The 21,370-nt window shown below is 41.5% G+C and overlaps 1 protein-coding gene across 4 annotated transcripts in view; it reads left to right on the top strand.

Moving 5' to 3' along the window:
• Positions 1–19,754, top strand: part of fbxw2 (F-box and WD repeat domain containing 2) — a 152,824-nt gene extending 133,070 nt beyond the window's left edge. For 3 of the 4 annotated variants that reach the window (XM_088281388.1, XM_088281387.1, XM_088281385.1), the window contains 2 exons: positions 7,778–7,947; positions 17,936–19,754. In XM_088281388.1, coding sequence (XP_088137514.1) covers positions 7,778–7,947; positions 17,936–18,224 — 459 coding nt within the window. In that variant the 3' untranslated portion in view covers positions 18,225–19,754. Of the gene's footprint in view, positions 1–7,777; positions 7,948–8,764; positions 13,721–17,935 lie in introns of those variants that run through there. The other variant, XM_088281389.1, reaches the window with a different exon arrangement.
• The last annotated feature ends 1,616 nt before the right edge of the window (positions 19,755–21,370 follow it).

The following is a 21,370-nucleotide window of genomic DNA, read 5'->3' as shown; positions in this document are numbered from 1 at the left end:
CTGGCCTCGGCAGCATCCGACGACCCGTCGCCACTGCTCGCCTTGGTTCCGGCAGCGCTCGACGACCCACGGCCGCTCCTGGTTCCTGCCTCGGCGGTGGACGACGACCCACCGCCGCTCCATGTTCTTGTCTCGGCAGGGTTTGACGACCAGCCGCCGCTCCACGTTCCTGTGTCGGCGGGGTTCGACGACGGGCCGCCGTCCCACGTTCCGGCCTCGGCGGTGTTCGACGACCAGCCGCCGCCCCACGTTCCTGACTCGGCGGGGCTCGACGACCAGCCGCCGCTCCACGTGCCGGTCTCGGCGACGCTCGACGACCAGCCGCCGCTCCACGTTCCTGTCTCGGCGACGCTCGACGACCTGCCACCGATCCACGTTCCTGTCTCGTCGACGCTCGACGACCAGCCGCCGATCCACGTTCCGGTCTCGTCGACGCTCGACGACCAGCCGCCGCTCCACGTTCCGGTCTCGTCGACGCTCGACGACCAGCCGCCGATCCACGTTCCGGTCTCGTCGACGCTCGACGACCAGCCGCCGATCCACGTTCCGGTCTCGTCGACGCTCGACGACCAGCCGCCGATCCACGTTCCAGTCTCGTCGACGCTCGACGACCAGCCGCCGCTCCACGTTCCTGTCTCGTCGACGCTCGACGACCAGCCGCCGCTCCACGTTCCTGTCTCGGCGACGCTCGACGACCTGCCGCCGGTCCACGTTCCGGTCTCATCGACGCTCGACGACCAGCCGCCGCTCCACGTTCCTGACTCGGCGGGGCTGGACGACCAGCCGTCGCTCCAAGTTCCTGTCTCGGCGGCGCCCGGTCCGCCGCCGCTTCTCGTCTCAGCCTCCGCGGCGCACTCGATGTGGCGATCTGGGCCTCCCGGACGCCCGCCTGAATGGCCACAGTCGGACTCCCCGGTTTGGCCTTCCGGACGCCCGCCTGAATGGCCAAGAAAGGACTCGCTGGTCTGGCCTCCCGGACATCCGCCAGACCGGTTTCGATCACGGGTCGTTGACCCACCGCCCGACCCCTTCCGCCCACCCTCGTTTTTGGACATGGTTTTTCTTTTTGTTCTTTTTGTGGGACGTCTGGAATCCGTCCCTTAAGGGGGGGGTACTGTCATGATCCGCGTCAGGCATGACAGGGGTTTTTGTATTGTTTTCGTGTCATGCGGTTTTGTTATTGTTTTCGTCACCTCCCTGCCATGTGCACTTTGTTTTTGTTTTGGTCAGCTGTGATAGCGCCTCCCCTCAGCACTCGTCCTCACCAGCCACGCACCTGTTCCCCGTTACCCTCATCACACACCTGTTTCCCATCTGCTCCCCTGATCACTCGGACTATTTAAGCTTCCCATACCGACAACGCAGTGTCGGGTCATTTCCGCAACTACGGACTGCCACGACCACGCTTTGTTCTCGTTCGTGTTCATGCTCATGCTCTTGTTCCCCTCCTCGTTCCCGTTTATCTCGCCCTGTGTTGTTCCTCGTCCTCCTTTTCTATTAGTCCCGTTTTGGTTGCCCTTGTTCCCTAGCCCCATGCCACGTTGTTTGTCCTTGTTTGTTGCAGTTAATAAATTCCCTTCACGTTACTCACCTCTCTGCCTCCTCGCCTTTTGGGTCCACCTCCTCCTCGCCGTAAGGCGAACCCTGACACACCCTACATCATAATTTGGTAGCCACATACAAATTAAAGGTCTAAGTTGGGCTGCATCGTAGTAATCTTGCATACATGGAAGCCCCATTCTGCCGTCTTGTTTACTCAGTTGCAGTATTTTATATTTAATTCTTGGCTTTATGACCTTGCCACAAAAACCTCGAGATTAATCTGTCCCAATGATTAAATTGTTTAGGTGTAATTCTAACTGGTAGACATTGAAAAAGGTAGAGCAAACGTAGAAGTATATTCATCCTGATTGATTCCACCCGAGAGTTTAAGCTGAAAAAAGGAATAACATTCCATCTCTGCAAATCTAACTTCAGCTTTGAATTGAACTGAACAAAGTTGAGATGGAACAATTTAGTCAGGTCTTTAGGGAATGTCACGCCTAGGTATTTGATCGACTGCGCCTCCCAATTCCAATCATACTTCCTCTTTATTTTAGGCGGTGAGTCATAATTAAACGTGAGCACCTGGATATTATGAATATTAATTTTGTATCCAGCCAGTGTGCCATATTCCTCTAACATGTTCATCAGTTTCAGTAGGGTTTGTGTTGGGTACGTTATATACAGCAATAGGTCGTCTGCGAATAGGGACAGTTTTTGTTCCCCTAATGCCATTTTTACCCCCTTGATATCCTGTCTCTGCCTAATCCACTGGCTCAGGGGTTCTATAAACAACGCGAAAAGAGTGGAGAGGCGCACCATCCCTGTCTTGTTCCCCTCTGTAGTTCAAAAGGGGGGGTCAAGTCCCCATTAACCTTGAGTCTGTCAGAGGGAGATTTGTACAGGGCAGAAAAAATGTCTATCAAACTTGTGTGGAAACCGAATTTCGCAAGTACCTTGTACACAAATGACCACCTCACTGAGTCGAATGCCTTCTCTGCATCTAAACTTAAAATTAAGGTCTCTAGATTTTGTTCAGTAATTTGGCTTATTATGTGTAGTGTTTTCCTAATATTATCTTGAGTTTGTCTGAGCCTTATAAAACCTATCTGGTCCATGTGTATCAGATCTGGTAATATAATTTCTATCCTTTTAGACATTATGGAGGTAAACAATTTGTTATCAATGTTCAGAAGACTAATTGGGCGGTAGTTCCCACATTCAAGTCTATTCTTCCCTTCCTTGGGTATAAGTGAAATTATTGTATCCCTTCATGATGGCGGAATAATTTTCTTTTCCAACACCCAATTAAATGTCTTTAGCAGTGTCGGAATAAGTTGGTCTTGCATCGTTTGATACCATTCAGTATTAAAACCATCTGGCCCGGAGGATTTACCTCTCTTTAGCCTCTCAATCGCTGATTGCAGTTCTGTCACAGTAATTCTGTACACGGGTTTTTCATTTTGTTCGTCTGTAACATGGGCTAAGTGTAGCCGAGACAGGAAAGAATTAATCTGGGCATTGTTGTCAATCTGAGGTTGAAAATATTGTGTTTTGAAGTAGTCGTGAAAGCATTGATGAATTTTATTCATACTGGTTTCTATTACTTTTGTCCTTGAGTTTCTTATTTTATATATGGTTCTTTCTGCTTGTTGCTTTATCAGCTTGTATGATAAAAGTTTCAATGATTTCCCTCCTTCTTCGGAATATTGTTTCACAAAGAGAAGTTTCTTTTGAATTTCTTGTGTGTTTAAGTCATCTATTTTCTTCTTCAAATGTATTATTTCCTGCTTGGTTTCTTCCTTTAAGGATCCCGAATGTTCTTTTCGTAGTTTTACCAATTGTCCCTCTAAGGTTTTTAGCTTTTCCTGTCTCAGTTTCTCCTCATAGGCGGAGATAGCTATAATTCTACCCCTGATCAACGCTTTCAACGCATCTCAAAGTATTGGTGGAGTCACTTCATCATTGTCATTAAATTCCAGATAGTCATGAATTTCTTTTTTCAATCTTTTTCCAATTGTTGTGTTATTCAGAACATTTGCGATTAATGTCCATAATGTACACCTGGTCTTGGTGCCGAGGTGTACTGACATGATCTGATAACACAGACGGGCCTATTTTGCAGTACACCACCTTGTGCAAGTCCCTTTTAAACAAAAAGAAATAATCAATCCGAGAATAGACGTTAAATGTGTTTGAATAGTGAGTATATTCTCTGTTGTTTGGGTTAAATTCCCTCCACACGTCCACAATTCCCATTTTGCTCATTCATGTATTGATTTTCTTTATAATATTACGTGTTTGAGATTTTTCATTTGATGCGTCCATTTTTGGATTTAATCTTATGTTGAAGTCCCCTCCGCACATTAATGTTCCTTTACTGGTTGTTATCATTAATTCAAATATATGTTTATAGAAGCTCCAATCACTACCAGGGGGCACATACACATTAAGAAGAGTCATCAAACTGCCATCTATTTTGCCAATGATCATAACAAACCTACCTTCTTTATCTCTATATTGTTATACATGTTCATAATTTATGGCTCTCGATATCAGGATTGGCACTCCTCTCCTTCTACCAGAATCATGTGAAGAGAAGTAAATGTTTAAATCCCGATCTATTCAATTTAGCATGTTCAGAATTAGGGCTGCACGATAAATCGAAATCTAATTGACATCGAGGTTTGACGTAGTGCAATTATCTAATCGCTCTTGTCATTAATCCTCCTTAATATGTATTTTACACACAGTACCATTTTAATGCATTTTAGCGTGTAAAATAGAAAAACCGCAAATCGAATCGTAATTGTAATATAGGTCTGAATAATCGCGGTTAGTTTTTTTTTTTTCAAAATCGTGCAGCCCTATTGATCATTAAGATGTGTTTCCTTGCACGAAAGCTATTTGGACTTTATCTTTTCTGAGTTTTGTCAAAAATTTTCCTCTCTTAATAGGGTTGTGTTAAATGACGCAATCTTCATAGACCTAATCGCCATCAATAAGTGCTTCTTTATACATCAAAAACGTTATATGCTCCCTTTTCCCTCTCAAAGACAAATGTGGGTCAAAATAACAATACAAAAAAAACATTCAACAGACAAAACTTTGGTGTCTCCCAATGTAGGGGTCTCCATACCTGACCCTGGTGAGCCTCAGAAAAGGGCTCGAAGGGGGCAGTCTCCCCCCAAAATCTGGAGGAACAGGCCCTTCCTTGTGACAGCAAAAAGGGACGCTCGATTTGAACCTTGGTGAATTGTAATGATTTTCTTCCGCTTATATCATCAATGCCAAACAAAATTCTATGAATTTAGTCCTTTTTTGGTGTTGGTGGGAAATCGTGTATACGTGTGTGCATGTGCGAATGTGTGTATGTGCACGAATGCATGTATCTACACGTGTTGATGTGGGGGTGTGCGTGTGTGTGTGTGAGGGGGGGGTGCGTGGGGGTTTGTGTGTGGGGGGGGGGGGGTGTGCGTGCATGCGTGCGTGCGTGGGGTGCGCGTGTGTGTGTGTGTGTGTGTGTGTATATGTATATATATATATATATATATATATATATATACATATATATACATATTTAACACCTGATTCCAATGATCAGCACATCAACAAGACCTGTAGAAGCCTGAAATGATTCTGATTATTTGAATCAGATGTGTTTGGAGTAGGGAGAGGTCTAAAACAGGCAGAGCATGGCTCTCTAGGAACCGGAGTTCCCTACCCCTGCACTAGAGTGAAGGATGGAATCATTGATTACAATAGACGAACATAGGCCTATGTCAACTATTATAGATTCATAGAAAACCCACATTTAGTTTTTAATGTATAATGCATTGATAGACCTTTTATGTTTGAGTTTGAAATGCACCTCTTCTCTTGATTAATGGAGTGTTGTCAATGCTTAATGTATGTTCCCAATATTATCCTACGAGTTTGAATCAGCAATTGCTGGTAGTTAGGTTAGATGGCCGTTATTGTGGCAAATTATACATCCACACGGGTAATTAAAGAGGAACGGTTTACTTTGAAGAATATCACAGGGGCTTCTGGGCGGAAGGCCTTGTGTGCGCAATCTGATAGACAGCGTTGGAGCGCCTTTGCTGTATTTCCTCCCTCCCGAGTTCTGGCACGAGCATCAAAACATGCACTCGTTCAAGTGCAATTTTCACCAGCACACACTGAAAAGTTGGGAGCATTTGCTAGCACAATGGTGTCAGTGTGTCGAGACCTGTATTGGATAATATCTGCTCCCATTAAGTTTTTATCCTGTACCGTCCCGGGGATTCCTGTGACATGCGGGATTACCGAGAAAATGTCAGCCTCTAGCGTGCGCTCGCAGACATTTTTATCCCAACCATCACAATTGCATCCATTAGTAAATTTGAAATTGTAGATATTGTTCAGCATTGTTGTAAAACACTATTATGTTTATCACATATACAGTAAGTATTCTCTCATATGGAATCATATTTGCATTGTCCAATCTTACTGTATAACAGAATTTCTTTATGCGGGAAACGACTATGGTGCATGTCCTGTATAAACGTGCAAGTATGTTAACAAAATACAGCTTTTTTGTTTTTTTTTTAGCTTTTTTTTCCCACTCACTCACTCTCTAACTGTACATCCCCTCCCGCAACACACAAGACGCCATTGCTCAACTGATGACGTGCAACTTTTGAAGCCAGCCACGGGACGCTTCGGAGTCCTCTATGCCCATAGATAGCAAGCTCGCCTTCTCTTTAATTAGCGGTCCAGTTAGTGGGAAGTCTTTAGCATGACAACAGTTAAAGCATTCCAGTACACGTTCAATTTCGCCGCTGTACTTTGCCGCCAAGCCGCAAGCAATTTCCTCTGAGAAGGTAAACTGCCGTGGAATCGTACTGAGCCACAACGATTCCTTGTTTTTTTTCTTTGTATCCCGCTTCACTTAATCGGATGCATTTCACTCTCTCTTCCACGATCATTACCGTTTTTCTTCGTTTAGATGCCATGATCCACAGACGTCAAAACTCATGCCAAAGAAGTCATTACAATGTCGCCGTTTTGGAACCAATCATGGCGGAGCGGTTAAAGTTTTCCCATTGTAGCAGGAACTGCTAGAGTTTGCGCTACTGCGGGCTTCGCCATGGCTTCCGGGTTCCGGATATCGGAATCTCCGTTGTGAGGAATCAATCTTTAATGTAATATAGTAGTAGACAATTTAATGCATACGATTTTTCTTGAGTGAATTGGTGAGTGAGTTTCCGTTAGGCAAAGGTTGGACTACTTACTGTACTGTATTTTTAGGACTTTGGCAATGGCCTGTCTTGCTCATGTAAAACCTTTTGCGCGCAAGCATGTGTCCACAACAGCCACATGAACATTGTAAACGAATTGGCAATATGGGCGAAAAAGAGCACCAAAAAAAATTCTAAAATTGATTACGATTCCCAGCAAACTCTCACAATACATTTCGTTCTGCGCCCTTGCATGTCTCTGTCATTGCCCATGTGAGCACTAAATTCCCCCAGCAGAACGATGGAGTCCCCAGGGTTGGCACTTTACAGCACACTATTCAAGGACTACAAATTGTGCCTTTTCTTCTATTGCTCTTGTTTGTCTGGTTGCTGTCTCCATCTCGCTTTCATTTTTATGTTCTTTCCTTCTTGTGATGAAACTCCTCCATGACTCCAGAATGTATGTTTTATTGCATGATTGGTATGGTATTTCGTATATGGTATTGCATTTGTTTTCTGGGTATATCTTGTCCTTGGGATGAACCAGTATTTGACGGAAGTGTTGTGTGATTTGACGGATGTGTTTATGTTGTATTTTTTCATTGCTGCGTTCCGTGACCCCTCTTATGTATGGTAGCGTTACGATGCCTTGATGTTCTTGTTTATTTGTTTGATTTTTCTTTTCCCCCTTTGATGTGTTGTTTTTGTTTTTGACCTGTCCTGCTCTTTTAGTTATTGCTTATTGACTGACACAGATTTCCTCAAATACATTTGCATATAAAGTTTTCAGAGGAACATGTTTTGATTAATGATGGTCTTTTTTCCGAGACCGTCATTTGGTCTTTTTTTTCTTTGATGATTGTATTGACTTTGCAAAAAATGGGCATTTTTACTTGGGTGTGTCGTATTATATCCTCTGTATGTATGTCATTCAAATCTGACAAGTTGATCATTTTCTTCTCCCTGATCATATTTTTAGTCTCTAATATGGAATAACTAACTTCTCTTTTCAGATCTGGCCTATAGGAAAAGAAATTAACGCTAAGTGCTTAAAGACACTGGCAGTGTCAGAGAACCGCAGCATCAGCCTTCAACCTCGTTTGCAGTTTGATGGACGCCACATTGTTTGCAGCTCTGACATTGGAGTATATCAATGGGATTTTGCCAGTTTTAAGATTCTCAGGTAAAATTATCAACAAGTTTTGTCTAATCCAGTGTTTCTCCACTGAGCCTACAACACACCTTTGATTTAAAAAAAAATCTCATCGCACACCACCGAACAAAAATATTACAAAATAATGAAATAATAATGAATTAATGATCATAGAGAGAATATTGTCAGAAAGATGCTGAGTTTAAAGCCTTATATAGGCCTGATAATGAAGGCAACTTATACTGTATGTATCTGTAGTAGCTATATTAGTCTACTAAGTTGGCTACAAATACAAAATGAGCCTTTATGATTAAACGTTTTTTCCCTGGAGTACATCATGTGGAGAATGACGCACCATGTGACTACTCAGTTGTACGATGCCGCCTCAAGTTTAACTTTAAAGAAATCTGATTTCACATCCCTGCATAAAAGCCCAGTCTGTTCATTATCAATCACATCATAGGACTCATCACAGGCAATTGAGTATGCAGGCGCTGAATTAACGTCCTTGATTTGCTGATCGGCGATGTTCCCTACCATTTAATTGGCCCTTTTCTTCACTGTCTTTCATATTCTGTATTACTCCGCAAATAGGTGTTCTGATATCTTCCATCTGTGAACGGTTTTTCGCATTTTATCTCCCAGGTTGCAACAAAACTTGCAGCAGTGGAGTTTAGAGATGCAATCCACTTCTTAAATCTATTTTTACACTCCTCTAATTTCTCCAGAAGTAATGCAATCGCACTTTTTCTCTCACTTCCATTTGGGTACAATGAATGCAAATGATTCGGCCCAAGAAACGTTGTATCCTCTGTTCTGCACAGTTCTTTCTCTCTTTTTCCCTTAGGGATCCCATCATACAGCCGCCGGTTTGTTTACAACAGCCACCTGCCTGACATCCCGCCCTGCTGATAGAAACGCGTGTCGCAGGCTATGACGCAATACTTCGTTGACAGAAATGTTGACATTTCATATTTACTCTACACATTTTTACAGCATTGTGAAACATTAAGAATGTTTGTCGTCCTACAGAAGCCACATTAAAACAAAAAGTATATTTCCCACCCCCATCTTTTTCCATGTTCAAACATTTCTGAAAAAGCTCCAGGGAGCCACTAGGCTGGCGCTAAAGATCCGCATGCTTCTCTGGAGCCGCGGGTTGCCGACCCCTGGCATAGATAGATGAACAGATATATCTTTGTAATTAATAAATAATAACTGTTGAACAAATTAAGTGAAAATAGATATTTTCCAAGGCCTGATTCAGAATCACTGGAACGCTAATCAAATTTACAAAGTAATGAAGCCTCTTTTATCACTTAGAGTAGCACTTTCAAGGTCTAGTATGATGGATTCCAGGAAGTTGGTTGACCATGGATTTGTTTCAACCTAATAATAATAGAATTAGAGATGATCTCTTCCACAATCAAATAGATGCCATCGGCGGCGATAGTGACTGCTTAGCTTTTCATGATATCCAATAACGGCGGTCTTTCTTGAAAAAATCTAATGTGTGCATTGTCACCTACAATGCTGCAATGTTTTGAGAGTGGGTCCGCCACTCTCAAACCTGCCCAATAGCCATTAACTTCAGCAAACACTAGCCTCAAAGGCTTTGAATTTTTAACTTTGTAAATATAACCTTTTAAAGCAGTGGTTCTCAAATAGTGGGGCGCTGGGGATGCTGAGGGGGGCGAATGATTCCCTGGGAAACATGCTTTTTACCCGCCGTAGTACGGCTGAAGGATGTATAGTTTTGTAACCAAAATTGCAATTTCAGACGACGCAAATATGAGATTGTCAATGCTACGCTTTGTGCCCCTAGTTCACGCAACAGGTCTTGCAGTACTTATTTAAAAAAAAAAAGTGTTGCCGTCGCTCGTTGTCCCGGAAGTAATTTCTTTCGCCGCTACTTGAATACTAGCTGCCAAGCTATCTTGCGTCGCAGCAGTATAAGCTTTATTTGTACTATATCTAAGTCCGTGGACAGCAGCAGCAACAAGCTGCGCGATGACAAATAAACGACCCCGCTGACAAGAAGCGTTCTAAATGAGTCGGCGAACGAGGCGCCGCTAGGCGTGCTAATCACTAAAATGAATTACAGAGTAATCAATGCTTCGATGTACGCTAGACTTTTAACAGCAGTCTGACTCGAACCGCGTTTGGGCGGAGAGACAGCAGCTATGAACAGAAATTTTGTATTCCAACCATTACGTATAGAAAGATAATATAAGACGACGGCTACATTAGCAATTTAGCAGACGCTCACAGACCGGAATGCAGAAACGGATGACGTCACCATGACGAAGAGGTTCGACGTCAAACGTATTGTAGCGCCTTTAAAAGGCCACGTCAGAATTCCATTCAGTTTTCGACTTTTTATTCTTCCAGAAAACGGCTCTGTTGGCCGTAACCGATCAAACACCGGGCAACTTGTTCCGTCATTTTCAACTGATCTCTCTCTCTGTCTCTCTCTTTCTCTCTCTCTCTCTCTCTCTCCCTCTCTCTCTCTCTCACACACACACACACCTCTCCCGTCCAGTGAGTTGCGCAATGCATTCACAGAAATCGGACACAACTCAGAGCAACACAAATTTCAACACGAGAACAGACAACAGACACCCCGATTCGTTACAGGATAGTAAATATTTGTCATATCATCAATATTTGCACCACACAGTACTTAGTTTCAAGATCCTCTCAATAATAGTTCTCAAAATTATATTTCTTATCAATTTAGCTTTGCTAAGGGACATTTTATTGACATAATCTAACATCAATAGACAATGAACATGTACATTTATACAAAATGTAAAAAGATTGGTGGTGGGGTGGCGTGAATTGTTTTCCTCTTGGTAGGGGGGGCGTGACAGAAAATAATTGAGAAGCGCTGTTTTAAAGTCTTTAAAGTCTTGTATGTTATATGTGGGTCTTAAATTTTTGTATTGTCCACCGCTCAAAATAAGCGGTCATGCATTTCATTTGTGGATTTATTGACACATTAAAGTGAGTGGGCATAATGCACTTACTTCACACATGCGCAGGGGTTCTGAGCTAAGCTATTCGGTCGTTGCCTCGGGAAGATGATTCTAGAATAAAATGCAAGATGACCACTGTGGCATGTAATTATTGTAACACGCAGACCTTGCTTTCTGACAAAGATGCCCTGTGTGAAGCCGCCTAGGACCAAAAACACAGTAAAAATGAATGTTCCACAAATAAGTGAGATGGGCGGCACGGTGGACGACTGTTAGCACATTGTCCTCGCAGTGCAGCGGTCCTGGGTTCGATTCCCCTCTCTGGAGAGAGAGAGTTTCCATGTTTTCCCTGTGCCTGTTGGGGGCTTTCTCTGTGTACTCTGGTTTCCTCACACATTCCAATGAATAATTAATTAATAATTAATTACAATTAATATTGTGGCAACAAATTTGAAAAAAAATTCCATGTAATTTTAGAACCCCGATTGAGTTAGTAGATCTATTGCCTGGAGCTTTTTTTCTTTTATTTCAAATGAAACACACAATTGAGAAAATCTTGATGCGAGAAAGTGGTCCATCTCATATTCTCCATGCAGAGCATTGTCAAGCTTCTCAGAACAAAGTGCGACATCTAAGATTTAAGAATATTGGATGTGCTTCACAAAAAAACAACTGCTGCCAGGCCTAATGTTGCAAAGTTTCACACGTTTTAGAACAGGTTTATACCCTCCAATGAAGTGCTTTCTTGGCGAAAAGAATGTTCCCCTGGCAACCGCTTTTCACAAATATGTGGTATATCTGGGTTACCGCTGGTAGAAAACATGAAAAAAAATTAAATAAATTAAATGCTACCACTACGATGAAAAACAAGTATTTAGATGTCTTCAGGCCCGTACTATTATCAAATGTGAGAAATCTTTACAATAAATTGTGTGGTTAAAATTACAGCAGCATTTGTTGCCGAAGTGACGTCAAACTTTGAAGTGAATTCGAAATTGCCTGTGCAATTTAGCATATGGCTCCAAGTGGGACTGGGCCGATAATTCAATATGTATCGCGACGGAGCAGAATAATCATTGTAAGTAGTAGCGGTGGAAGGAAAATTCAAATTTTTCGATGCATCGTGATTCTTGTGTCCTTATTCTGTTGTGGAAAACGAGCGATTTCGAGCATATTGCATACATTAGAGCCAAGGTACACCATACAATTCCAACGCTATTTTACTGATACGGCGATGCCAACACTCAACGACCAAATCAAAGCCGCGCTGTCAAAGGCAAATGCCATCGCAGTTCGATGTGATGCATGGACGTCTGTCGCCCCCGAATCATTATAATCATCGTCTAACTGCGCATTTCATTGCTGAGTGGAAGCTAACGTCATATGTGCTTCAAAGAGCAATGAATGAAAGATCCACTGACGCTAATGTTATATAGTGATGTTTTGTAAGGAGGATTCTGTGCCAACCATTTACAGTCTGAAGTCAAGTTGATATTTTTGTAAGTAGGAGCCACATTTTTTGTGAGTTTTGAAATACAATTGAGCCATAGTTAAAAAATTATACACTAAGGCAACTCAGGACAGCCTTTTTATTTTGTTGAAGATTGAATGTACTGCTGAGCTGCGGATACCGGAGAAGTATCTTATTTGTGACTAAGAGAAACTATTTCATGTTTACAAACATTTAAAATCAGCAAAGCAATTTTTTGAGTTGCTGGGACTGAAGTACATGCACATTTTTATTTCATTGGGCGTTTTTGTGTTCATTCATTTAAATTTTATGTTCAATAGCTTAAACTGATTTTTTTTGGTTTTTTGACATAATGCCATTTATTTTGGTATAGCAATTTTTGGGGGAAATGTTTATTGATTTCAGCATTACACAAACCTAGTAACTTTACAGTTTACACACATTTCCATCAGTTATAATATAATAAGATATAATGGGAATGAATTAATTTCTTGTTTCTTCTTACAGATAGTGTTTTTAAAAGTCACAACTAAATCTTTTCTCAATGAGACAAAAAAATTGTGTTGTGAAAAAGTGCATCAATACAGATCAATTAAATTCTTTTATAATCAAATCATAATCGAATCGTGATGTGCCCAAAGATCCCCTCCTCGAATTGTAAGAAGTATTTTTTTTTGCATTCTTTTAATTTCTATAACTGACTGGATAACACATTTGTTTCATATTACAAAGGTTCAACCAACCTTGAGTTTGCACTATGTATTCACATTTTCTAATCAAATAAAACTAATTTGAATTCAGCCCTTTTTTCCTTTATTTTATTTTCAATAGTAAAAAAAAAAAAAATCAATATATATTTCCCAATATGACATACTTGTATTGCGATATAGTTTTCATATCGCCCATCCCTAGCTGGGGGTGTCTTTTTTGTATTTCTTTGCCTGTGACATATTCCATCCAATTTGCGAAGAGCTAGGTGAAGAATTCAAGAGCCATTTTTTAAAAATTGCCCAAGAAATTAATAAAATATTTATGATCTTGCAAAATGAAAAAAATGAATCACAAATTTCGTATTTTAACGTCATGAAGGTCTAAACACTCTTTCAAGCAAATATGAGGTAAATATTGTTTACCTGCTCGGAGAAAAACATCAAAGATAAAAAACAAATAGATATTACCTTCAGCGTGAAAAATAAGACGATAGGATCATTTGAGTCATGTTACAGCAGTTTTTATTGCCACGGTGAATAATCAGACTACAGCACCATAATAATGGCCACATCTTTCGTCGAAAGGTCACAATATTTGGCGTAGAGTAAGATGCACCACAAGACAACTTTATTGATTTAGCACATTTTACAACAGCTGGAGCTGAAACAAAGCACTTTCCATATGGTGTAAAATAAATTAGCAGGTAATCAGAAAACAAATTAAAACACATAAACAGTAGATACCAGAAGAACAGCCGAACAGCGACAGTCTCATGTTGAGTCGAAAACTAAAGAATAAAAATGTGTTTTCAAATTAGTTTTAAAAGTGGAGGGGGTTTGCCTAACATTTCAATGGAAGGTAATTCCAGAGAGAAGGACCGGCAACAGAAAAAGCTCAATCCCCCTTGAGGCTCCGCTTAGTTCTCTGCACCTACAGCACTCTTTGGTCCGTAGACCTGAGGCAGCGGGCAGGTGCGTAGGGGTGGAGGAGCTCGAAGAGGTACGCTGGGATGATGCCATTTAAAGACTTGAAGACAAACAAAAGTATCTTAAAGCAAACACTGAAGTGCACTGGGAATCAGTGAATAGAGGCCAAGATTGGGGTTATGTCATCCATCTTCCGAGCTCCTGTTAAAAAGACAAGCAGCAGCTTATTACACCATTTGGAGGCGCTTGACTGGCTGACTGAGTAAGTAAAGTGCATTACAATAATCTAGCCTAGATGTAACAAAGGCATGGATTACTGTTTCTAAGTGCTGTTGGGAAAGGGCTTCACTTTAGCTTCACTAGAGCTGCAAGCAGCTACAAAGGGCCCTCGCAACCTTGTCAACGTTGGGGTACTGGCACTTTGGGATATTGACACATTGGAATTGCAATTGTTTAAAAATTAAGTACATCAGATTAAAACAAATTTCGATTAAACAAAATCCCTATAAAAGGCCAAAAATTTGAAAGGAAAATAAAAATGGCCTTCTTCCTTTTGACTTTAGAGTCAGGCTTCTGAAACTATATGTAGAGCCTGGGGTTTTACATGTTCCTCCAACTTTTGCTAGAGCATGTTGACACAACCAAGGCATCTCCGCTAAAAATTATAATGGCATTATTGAGTCAATTTAACCACAAAAGCAGTGCTTTTTTTTTGGTAAAATAGAATGTTGCCCTGGCAACAGCTTTTCGCGAAAATGGCCAAGCTTCATGTTGAGGCATCATAAAGAGCAAAACACTCTTCCGACCAAATATGAGGTATATCTGAGTAACCGCTGGCAAAAAAAAAAAAAACATTAAAAAAAATGACTCTTTTAGTCAGGAGGTGGTACTAACATTCCGTTTAAAAAAAAAAGATTAAAAAAGTTTGTAAATGTCTTCGGGTGTAGACTCTCAGTAAAGGTGTGAAATTTTGAATGATAAGTTCATGTGGGTCAAGTTACAGCCGCTCCGAATTGTGAAGTAAATGCAAAACGGCCTTCCTTTTGTTTTTAGCATAGGGCTCCAGGAGACTTTCCTGTAGGTCTTGGCATGTTACATATAGTTACATCGTTACATCTAGGGTAGATTACTGTAATGCATTTTACTTTGGAGTCAGCCAGTCCTCTCTCAAGCGCCTCCAACTGGTGCAAAATGCTGCTCCTCGTCTTTTTACTGGAGTTCGGAAGACGGATCACATAACCCCAATCTTGGCCTCTATTCACTGTCTCCCAGTGCACTTCTGTGTTCGCTTTAAGATACTTCCGTTTGTCTTCAAGTCTTTAAGTGGCATTGTCCCGGCATACCTCTCTGAGCTCCTCCACCCCTACGCACCTGGCCGCTGCCTCAGGTCTGCGGACCACATGCTGCTGGAGGTACCGAAGACTTTGTGCAGCCTCAGGGGGATCACTCCTTTTCTGTTGACGGTCCTTCCCAATGGAATGAGCTTCCATTAAATGTTAGGCAAGCCCCCTCTCAGTCCACTTTTAAAACTCTTTTGAAGACACATTTTTATTCTTTAGCTTTTGACTGAACTTGAGACTGTCTCTGTTCTTCTGGTATGTATTGTTTGTGTGCTAATTTATATTACACCATATGGAAAGTGCGTTGTTACAGCTCCAGCTGTTGTGAAATGCACTATATAAATAAAGTTATATTGTATTGTATTGCATTACCTGAGAACAGTTCCCCACTGTGGCAACGATCACTGCATTTAATTGTACAATAGTTTCCTGCTTCTTCTCTTCAGACAGAAATGGCTTGCCTTTAAATCTTGGGCCAAAAGAGGATAATGTGAAGTTGCAGATGTGTATCTTTTGAAACATCATTGTCGAAAGCTCCTTTCATTTCACGGAATCCTCCAGTTTTGCTTGCTCATACCAGCTGTCCGAGCAGTGGGACTGGATACAGAAAATGACTTCTTGGCCATGTTGTTTTCTTATTATGGTGTGAAAGTGAGGACTTTGATTGACATTAACTGGAACAATCAAATGTTCTTTACTTAAAAGGGATTATTTTAGAGTTTGCATTCAGATCAACGGTATACAGTGAACCCCCGCTACTTCGCGGTTCACCTTTCGCGGGTTCAGTGCTTCGCGGGTATAAAAAATATTCGGGGGCATTGTAGTTTCGCCGAGCGGCACAAGGGGGCGCTGAAGCGGTTAGACGCCCGGCGTGCGCCGAAGAGGAGAGTGGACGAAGAAGAGAGTGGACGAAGAAGAGCAGGTTCCCCCGGACACGATTGGTGGCGACGGACACGATCGGGGGCGACGTTTCGCGCGGTTCGGACCGTACCCGAGCTGCGGCCGGCGTGCGTGAGCTCCGAAGGAGACCGGTCGGCGTGTGTGGCTGTCAAGCCAAAGAGAAACAACTTCCGCCCGGGCACTCGCGCGGCGACATTTTGCTTCGTTCGGGACCGTGCGTGAGCTCCGAAGGAGACCGGCCGGCGTGTGTGGCTGTCAAGCCGAAGAGAAACAACTTCCGCCCGGGCACCGGCGGAGCGCGAGGCTGTCAGTTATGAATGAATAAATAAATAAATGAAGAATGCCACCTTTCATTTCACTGTCATGATCCGTGCCTGTCATGCCGCGTGTGTTTTTGTTTTTTCAGCTGTGTGGGCGTTCCTCCAGCGATCGTCTCGCGCCATGCCGTCAGCTGCTGCGAGACGCGCTGATTACACTGACTATATGGCTGCCAGGATGGCCGAGTGGTCTAAGGCGCCGCGTTCAGGACCCAGTCTCCCCAGGAGGCCTGGGTTCGAATCTCGAATTTCCCCATTGTGGGACTAATAAAGGCATTATATTGTGATTATAATAAATACCTTTGTATCACCACCTTTTTTCCCGGGTCTGCGTTTGGAGAGTCCTGTTCAATCCTCCAGTTCTGCTGGAGGATCATAACATTCACAGGGCACACCGGACGGCGTACCAGCAGGTAAAAGTCGAAGTAATTAAATAAATACAAAAAGAAGTAATTAAATAAATACAAAAATAATGGCTGGGGAATAAAAAAATAATACCTTTTAATAATAATTTGTTTTTTTGTTATAACATGAATTTCACTCTCTCTACCAGTATATATATATATATATATATATATATATATTTTTTTTTTTTTTAAGCATTTTTGAAGGTGTGCCGCTACTTTGCACATATATATATTTATATATATATATATATATATATAAATATATAGGTGCGAAGTATATATATACACAGTGTTTTTTTTTTTTTTTTTTTTTTTTTTTTTTGAAGGTGCGACGCTACTTCGCGGATTTTCAGTTTTCGCGGGTGGTCTCGGTCCCCATTAACCGCGATAACCGGGGGTTCACTGTATTTAATCTTTCAATATGTATTTAATCTTAAAAAAATGGTGGATTACCAAGGGATCTAAGAATACTACATATATTTAAAACTGGCAGAAAGAAAACAAAGATACAAAAATTTCCAAAGGTGTGTGGGTGGCCAGTGATTGACAATGGGTGGCCATGGCACCCACGCAGCTCCCCCCATGTATATACAGACACATCCACACAAATTTGTTTGTTGTATTTTCTTTGAATTGAAGTGAATGAAAGAATAGATTGTCATTTACGTTTTTAAAAACAAGGCTTTCTAAAGGTTAGGAAAAAGACATGTGCCACTGGACCAGGAGATGTGCTTGTCAACCATTTGGAGGAGGCAGTGCTTACTGTATTCCATTCCAGCCATGGATTACAGGTGTTACTTTCAATGGTGAAATGGCCATCGTTTTGTGTGTGATGCTCTCTCTTCAGTCCACATCTCTACATCGCAGAAAACAAGACAGATTCTTAATCAATTGTTCATAGTTATTATAATTAGTTGATACCTTGCTTTTCCCGTGACTCTTAATCAGATGTGTTTTTATTTTCCCAGGGTGATAAAAGTGCAGGATCCAGCCCACTTGTCCTTGCTGAGCTTCGGTGAGGTTTTTGCGCTCCTTTTTGACAACCATTTCCTCTATGTGATGGATCTCAGGACAGAGTCAATTTCAGGTCGCTGGCCTCTACCACCATACAGAAAATCTAAACGTGGATCCAGTTTCTTGGCCGGTGTGACATCTTGGCTCAATGGCTTGGATGGGGACAACGACTCTGGACTGGTCTTCGCAACAAGCATGCCAGACCACAGCATTCACTTAGTACTATGGAAGGAAAATGGCTAAAGGGGATAAAACCTGATAAAAATATGATGTGCAGCGCCATCATGTGGCACACATTAACATAAAAGCGTATGGTCTGATTAAGCAAGTTTGTTTTTATCAGTTTCATCCACTGATGCGCACCTCCACACCCCCTGTGCTGGAGAAGGAGAGAAAAAAGACAAATTATGGGACAACTCCTTGAAGCTTCCACATGGCATGGCAACGGTGAAAGACTAGAATATTTTAGTTCAAAATTTTTATTGAAACAAATTTTTTCATTTTAACCGTACACTGTACATACCATTTGCGGTTGACATCAAACGATGAACTTGAGACAATAGATAAACATGTTAGCTTTCTTTTCCAGGTATTTATATTGATTGGATACATAACTCTTACTTTTTCTTTTAATAAACCCTTTTTCCTTGAGCAAGTATTGGAACATCTGACTGACAGGTGTGTTTTTGAGCATGTGACCACAATCATTAACCCCTAACTAAGCGAATGCTTCAAAAAATAGTACTATATGATCACTTTCATAAGCTCGTCGTCAAAAACTGAGATAATGTCACTAATCACTTGAGCTTGAAAGTCTTATTCTGGGACAACCTCGCGAATCTTTATTAAAGAATAACATGATGGCAGCAGTAAAATGAACACCAACATCAACAAAAATGTTTTGTCTGTTCATTCCAAGAAATATTCAGCCAAACTGATTGAGAGATCCTTCCTCATGGTGCTGCAATATAAAATGCCAGATACTAACAAAATAATAGTTATCAAGGGCAACAATCATAAGAAATTACATTTGTCCAAATCAATCTCCAGGCTTTACACTGCTGAAGAGGAGCGACCATGCAAAACAAAGAACAAACAAAAAAAGATTTTCTTGGTGAAAGCCTGGAAAAGTAAAACAAAAATTTTTTCCAAATTTAATGATGTCACTTGGTTACAGACTTGATGCAATTGCTGCAACAAAGGGATTTGCAGCAAACTATTAATGGGTGCTCAATATAGAATATGCACATTTTAATTGCTTATACACAAATACCTGGGTCTTTGAAGTGCCTGCTCAACCATGAAGTGTGAAATTGAAGCGCCAAGTAAAACCATCCATTATCTTAACCGCTTCTCCTCACAAGGGTCGCGGGGGTGCTGGATCCTATCCCAGCTGTCATCGGGCAGTAGGTGGGGTACACCCTGAACTGGTTGCCAGCCAATCGCAGGGCACACATAGACAAACAACCATCCACGCTCACACTTATACCTAGGGCCAATTCCGAGTGTCCAATCAACCTGCCATGCATGTTTTTGGAATGTGGGAGGAAACCGGAGAAAACCCACACCGGGAGAACATACAAATTCCACATAGGAAGGCCGTAGGCGGAATCAAACCCACGACATCCGCACTGTGAGGCCGACAGGCGAAACCATTCGCCCATTGTGCTGCGCCAAGTAAATCTCATGTTTTAATTAGCCTTGTTTATGTAAATGTTTTGTGATTTTGTCAAATTGAGATGGTAAATTTACATAAAAGCTCCACGTTGAGTTTCTCTGCCCATGAAATTAAATAGTCTGGGGGGAAATCCAGTGTCATTGTCAAGTGACGGTTGGAGTCCACCAGACGACATTGTCCGAAACACTATGATGCACAGACACTATCCCATACTATACATCAGGCATCACCAAATGGCTGTTGGATGATTCGGACCGGACCCATGGCCAATCTATGATTTTTTTTTTAGGGCGCATTCGCAAACGTTGGCGCTGCAATTCTAGTAAATACGGAAAAGGCGTCACAGATTTGAGCCAATCAAATCTTTTGTTTACAATCCACTGCCAATTGCGCAGCAGACCGGAAAGAGAGTGCTGCCGACAGTATGCCTTGAGGTCGATGCGTCTTGTTTTAAATGAATGGACGGAGAAATTTAGTTTTGTTCTGGCTGCAGCCAATTCAAAATCAGTGTGCATCATTTGCTCCGAAACCGTCACAACATTTCGAAGCGCCACTACGAAACAAAGCACCGCCCTTTTGTGCACAGTTATCCGCTGACGTATTGAGGTGAGTGCATGCAAAAACATCGAACTTTGTGTGCAGTACAACAGATTTTTACATTTTCGTTTACATCCCAGCGGCATGGAAACGAATATTCAGTAAAAGTATCATGGAATTTGGGGAAACATAAAAAAAACATTCAGTGATGGACAAGTTGTGAAGGAGTGTTTAAATGCGGTTGCACAAACATTATTTAAAGGAAAACACAAAGCCCATATGTATGAAATAATCTACCAAATCCCAATGGCCCTGACTCCGTTCCAACCCAGATTTAAGTCGTTGGCAGGGCAGTCACAAACTAATTTTTCTCATTCAGAGAAGTTAAAAAATATTCAAAAGAAAAGTTGGTGTCAAAGCTCATTTTGAATTAGTTTTTCATGAGGACAGCCATTTTTATTGATTGTGTACTGAACATGTGGACCTGTTTTACTTGGATAATTAGGCTTTCCGGTTTTTTTAGGCTGATAACTCTTTGATTAAAAAAAAAAGGTAAAAGATGTTAACTCAATGCTTAGCACTTGATATATTTCTGCAGCAGATATTTTACAGTTTTTTTCTGGAAGTGGCTCCCTTAAATTCCTGGAGCCACATTTTCTTGAATGTGAAATAAACGCCTTATATTTGTTTGACTGGCAAAGGTGTTTAATGGGAACATTGCTAAATATTTAGTATATAAACATTGCTAAATATTTAGTATTTCAGTGTGCTCTGTTGAAAATGACTAAATATTGAAACTATATAAAAATGTGAACATAGGCTAGACATTTCGGGAAGTTGGACTTTGGTTCGGACCTTTTAATTGGAAGAAATTTTTGTCGTGGACCTCTGTGACTTTTAATTGAATACCTCTGCTATACACTATACTATAATATCAAAGCCAAAGGCCAAGCAAAGCTGCATTTAGTCATGTTGGATGTGTTAGTGAAAGGTTCTGAGGGAAGCTTTGGGGCATTCTTTTATCTTTAGTGCTCGCTATGCTAATAGTAACAACGAAGAAGACTGCATATTCTCAGTTGAACTTTTTAATGCAGGGGTCTCAATTCTGTATTTTCAAATGCACATGAAGAATATTACTCATCCTGTGTTTTTTCACCTCCATAATGTTGCTAAA

This window comes from Idiotropiscis lumnitzeri, chromosome 18 (genome assembly GCF_059441095.1).
Source record: "Idiotropiscis lumnitzeri isolate Australia: NSW breed Sydney's pygmy pipehorse chromosome 18, RoL_Ilum_1.0, whole genome shotgun sequence".
Lineage (NCBI taxonomy): Eukaryota > Metazoa > Chordata > Actinopteri > Syngnathiformes > Syngnathidae > Idiotropiscis > Idiotropiscis lumnitzeri.
The sequence above is the reverse complement of the archived record's forward strand: the minus strand, read 5'-3'. Positions and strand labels throughout refer to the sequence as shown.